This window comes from Meles meles, chromosome 16 (assembly GCF_922984935.1).
Source record: "Meles meles chromosome 16, mMelMel3.1 paternal haplotype, whole genome shotgun sequence".
Classification (NCBI taxonomy): domain Eukaryota; kingdom Metazoa; phylum Chordata; class Mammalia; order Carnivora; family Mustelidae; genus Meles; species Meles meles.
In genome coordinates, this window is record NC_060081.1 from 39,471,031 (window position 1) to 39,475,881 (window position 4,851).

General features: G+C 42.4%; 1 protein-coding gene across 1 annotated transcript; it reads right to left on the reverse strand.

The window, feature by feature from the left end:
* Positions 1–1,258: 1,258 nt before the first annotated feature.
* Positions 1,259–1,729, reverse strand: SCP2D1 (SCP2 sterol binding domain containing 1). Its single transcript, XM_045980323.1, has one exon. The coding sequence runs from the start codon at positions 1,727–1,729 to the stop codon at positions 1,259–1,261; it is 471 nt and encodes a 156-aa protein (XP_045836279.1).
* Positions 1,730–4,851: the final 3,122 nt, after the last annotated feature.

Sequence of the window (4,851 nt, forward strand, 5' to 3'; positions counted from 1 at the left end):
GCCGAGTAGTATTCCAGGGTACGACAGAGCATCGTCTCTAGGTGAATGGTTCACCCATTCACCTACTGATGGGCATTTGGCTTATTTACGGTCTGGAACTATCACAAATAATTGTTGTGAACACTCACGTACACATTTTTGTACTGGTACATATGCTTTCTTTCCTCCTAGGGAAACACCCAGAATGGAGAACAGCTGGATAATTCGGTAGGCATGCGTTTGGGGCATGGCTGTTTTCAGGAACCTTTCATGTGGGCTTCAGAGTATAAAGGTACACAAGGTAAAGGTCTACACAGATCACACAGGGGAACCAGTGTCACACACACTCACCCACAGAGGTCACATCGGGCTACAGCTGGCTCTATTCCGAGTCCTCCAATGTATGAACAGGGCTCCCAGAAGGGAAAGTCTCCCGCCATGACCTTTGGTTTTATAAAATGCTCAGTCTACAAGTTCAGAAATAGCACACAGGAGATCCTTTAGGTTATGGAAACATCTCATTCAAATAATGGCAACGTCTCACTGGTCTAGAATAGTTTTCACCAATTCTGAAAGCTGGAGCATGAACTAAGGCAGGGGTTCTCCAGGGGTGGTCCCATCAACATCACCTGGGAACTTGTTAGAAATGCACATTCTCCCCAGCCCAGACCTATAGCACTGAAACCCTGATGTGGGGCAATCTGGGCTTTTACCAGTCTTGCAGGTGGTGTGATGCATGCTCTAGTTTAAGATTCATTAGCCTAGAACATCTTCCAAACCCCTGGATTCTCTTGGAATTATATCTATCCAAAGTCATGATACACCAAGAGCTCAACCCCTCTAAGTTCTGCAAATTTAAAATCTCAAAGAACCAAGTTACCAACTGGAATGCAAACCGACACAACGATGGTGGGCACTTCTTTCCCCAAAGCGCAAACAAACAAAATTCTCGGGAACTCAATCATGAAAGCATTTAAACCCAAGTGTCAAAACCACCCATTTCTCTATGTGTGGCTTTCAACCTAACATAGTATAGCATACATGAACCTAAAGAAAGAAAAAGACAAAGATTTTAGGTGAGACACTCCAACACTCTTTACTGCTCTAGAACCCTCACTGAAAATTAACACATCAGCAGGAAAATTAATCAAACTTGAACAGGAAGAATTTGAGTAAAAATATTGGATATTTTTTGTTTTAATCTTCAGTTTAAGCATGATTTCCGCTCAACATTATAACCGGAGAGAAGTTCTGATCATTTCTTTGGTATTTTACATGCTTAAAATTTAGCCCAGTCTTTGAAAACTCTCTCGAGCTTCTGGCCAAGCAGAACTTTACCACTCACTTTGAACTTGCCGGCAAGGAAAGCTTTCTGAGGGTTCATTTTGCCCAAAACCAACTCCATAAAGACAGGTTCTGGGATTGTAAAGACAGTGTCAGCTGGGAGCCTGGCAGATCCTGGATACATGTCCCCAGAACCATTCTTCAGATCAATGGTCCACTGCAGAATGGTCTTCCCATCTTTGGTGATGTCCAGCTGAAAGATGGCGTTGACTTTCTTTACCAGTTGGGCCCCCACCTCTTTGATGTGATGGCTAATGTCCTCAAACACAGGGAAGCTCTGGAATTCTGACAGCTCTAGAGGGTGTGGCATGGCAGGTTCCCGAGCTGCACCCAGGTCTTTGAACTGGCCTGCCTGAGGCCCATCCACTGCTTTGATCTTGGGCTGATGGTCAATTCTCTTCCACATCTTACTGTGCTGGTCCTCTTGACCTTGCCGTCTGGTTTGTGAGCAGCTGTGGCCAGATTAATATCCACAGGTCTGATTGTGACATCAAAGGTAAGGCCCAAGCAGGGAATGAGGCTAGTGTGTGTGCTGCACTCTTATTGGCCAAACAGATACTAAAATGTGACATGGGGTGAGACCTCAGATAGGTAATTATGATGCATATCCATACTACCCCCTCAAGCCAATCAAGGCTGTTGGTCTCACAGGCCCAGAAAAGTCTGGACCCCAAGTTGGGAATAAGAGAAAGTGGCCCCAGAGGGTTTTTTGGTGATATGAGTTCTGTCTTTCCAATGCAGACCTCTCGCCATAACAATCCTAATTCAGAGCAGTTATTCTGATTCCTTTGAAGGTGTTTAAATCCTTAAGGCACAGATCCTAATGCTAGATTTAGCATTACATAGCCGCTGGTGGAAGGGGAAATGTTTTTAGAGAAAAATGGCTGGTTGGAGAAAGAATCAGTACCAGGACTGGCATCAGAAAGCTTCAGAGGCACAGTGAGAAATCAGGGGATAGAGGGAGAAATATCCCTAAGATCAACAGAGAATACTGCTGGCCTCAAATGATCATTGTATATAATAACATAGGCCTCCCTCTGAGCCAAGGCACTGTTGTAGGCATTACACATGTATTATCACTTTTAAGCTTCATTACAATCCTCTGAGGAAGGTACTCTTTTTATTCCCATTTTACATATGGGGAAACTGAGACAAGGAGAAATGAAGTGATTTACCCAAAGTCATACAGCTAATAAGTAGGGTAGCCAGATTTAAACAGAGGTAGAATGACTCTAGAATACATATATATTTTCCTTTAATTTTTAAATAATGTCAGATTTACAAAAAAGGTTATAAAAACACCCAAGTTCCTGTATCACCTGCACCCCACTTCCCCAAAGGTTAATATTTTACATGGCACAGTACAATGATCTACACCAGGAAAGAAATATGGGTACAATACTATTAACTAATCTACAGACCATACTCAAATTTTGCCAATTGTCCCACAAATGTCCCTTTTCTAGTCCTGAATCCACCTTCAGTCCAGAATCCTGCACTGAATTTAGTTTTTATGTCTCCCTAGTGCTCTCCAGTCTGGGAGTTCTTCAGTCTTTGTCTATCATGACCTTGGTACTTTTGAATACTGGCTAAGTTCCTCTGTAAAATGTCCCTCATTGGGGGCAGTCGAGGTTTTTTCATGATTAGGTTGAGGTTGTGCATTTTGGACCAAAATACTACAAAGATGACCTTATGCCCTTCTCAGTGCATCATATCCAGGGGCTACATGGTATCAATATGTCCCATGACTGGTGATGCTGACCTTGGTCACTTGGTCAAAGTGGTGTCTACCAGTTTTATCCACCGCAGTTACTATTTTTCCTTCTGTAATTAGTAACTTATAAGGAGATATGAGACTTTGCCAATATTCTGTTTCATATCATACTTCAGCCCTCTCTTTGCATCCATCAGCGGTCCATCAGTGTGAAATGTACCAAATGGCCATTTTCCATTCCCATCACTCCCTTTAGATTTAATGACTGGAATTTTCTTAAGAAGAGCTGCCCCTCACGTGCACCCAAATGTTTATAGCAGCAACATCCACAGTAGCCAAAACTATGGAAAAAGCCTAGATGTCCATCGACAGAAAAATGGATAAAGAAGATGTGGTATACATATATAATAGAATAGTATGCAGGGCGCCTGGGTGGCTCAGTCATTAAGCATCAGCCTTCAGCTCAGGTCATAATCCCAGGGCCCTGGGATCAAGCCCCATATCAGGCTCCCTGCTCAGCATGAAGCCAGCTTCTCTCTCTCTCACTCCCTCTGCTTGTGTTCCCTCTCTCGCTGTGTCTCTCTCTGTCAAATAAACAAATAAAATCTTTTTTTTAAAGGAATGCTATGTAGCCATCAAAAAAACCGAAATCTTGCCATTTGCAACAACGTGGATAGAACTAGAGGGTTTTATGCTAAGTGAAATAAGTCAGCCAGAGAAAAACAATTATCATATGATCACTGATATGAGGAATTTGAGAAACAAGACAGAAGATCATAGGGGAAGGGAGGGAAAAATGAGAGGGAGACAACCATAAGAGACTCTTAATCTCAGGAAACAAACTGCAGGTTGCTGGAGGGGGGGGGAATGGGGTACCTTGGGTGATGGACATTGGGGAGGGTATGTTATAGTAGAGTGATGGGTGTAAGACTGATGAATCACAGACCTGTACCCCTGAAACAAATATTACATTGTATGTTAATTTAAAAAAGAAGAAGAGCTGTCCCTTCTCCCCCATTTCTTTATTTTTTCAAATATGTCTTTATCTCGGTAGGGACTTGTGAATATTTATTTTATTCTGTGGGTCATACTCTATTATTTTCATTAGGTATTTTCTTGCTCAAACTGTCCCAGGCTTAGCCATTGGGAGCTCCATCAAGTGAGTGCCTATGCCCTTTCATAACCATGCTGCTCTTATGTGCAAGTGAAGCTACATTAAATGGAGTTGCTGATAGCTTTGTTCTCTCAGGAAGGAATGCAGGAAATTTAAAAAAAAGATTTGGTATATTTTCTTTGGTACATGATAGATAAGCATTTTAACTGCTCAACATGGAGCAGTTAAACAAAACCCAGCAGCTCCCAAAACCAAGACTTTACCCTGAGGCCACCTGGTATGGACATCCACACAGAGAATTTTAAACGAAGAGGTGAGCGAATCCACAGTAAGATTGCTGTGAGCCACCAACAGTGAACTGAGCCCCCATCACCACCCATCATCCATATATACTTTTCCTCAGAGCAAATTTGTTCCTTCTGAATTATTCAGATAGATCTCCAACTAGGCTGCCACTCCTGCCTCAGCATGTCAGAGGAGAACACAATTCCAAGCCCATATTTGTCCCCTTCATGAGTTCCTATCTTTTATAAGTATTTCTACCATTAAAGGAATTCCTCTATGAATGGCCGGTATACCTGGAAAGGTGTTCAACATCATTAGTCCCCAAGGACAAGCAAATTAAAACTACAGTGAGATACGTCTTCCCACCCACTAAAATCATGAATATTGGAAAGACTGACAATGGTAAGTATTGGCA

Excerpts from the sequence above, each read along its gene's own strand:
- SCP2D1 (XM_045980323.1), bottom strand. The coding sequence starts at position 1,729 with ATGTGGAAGAGAATTGACCATCAGCCCAAGATCAAAGCAGTGGATGGG.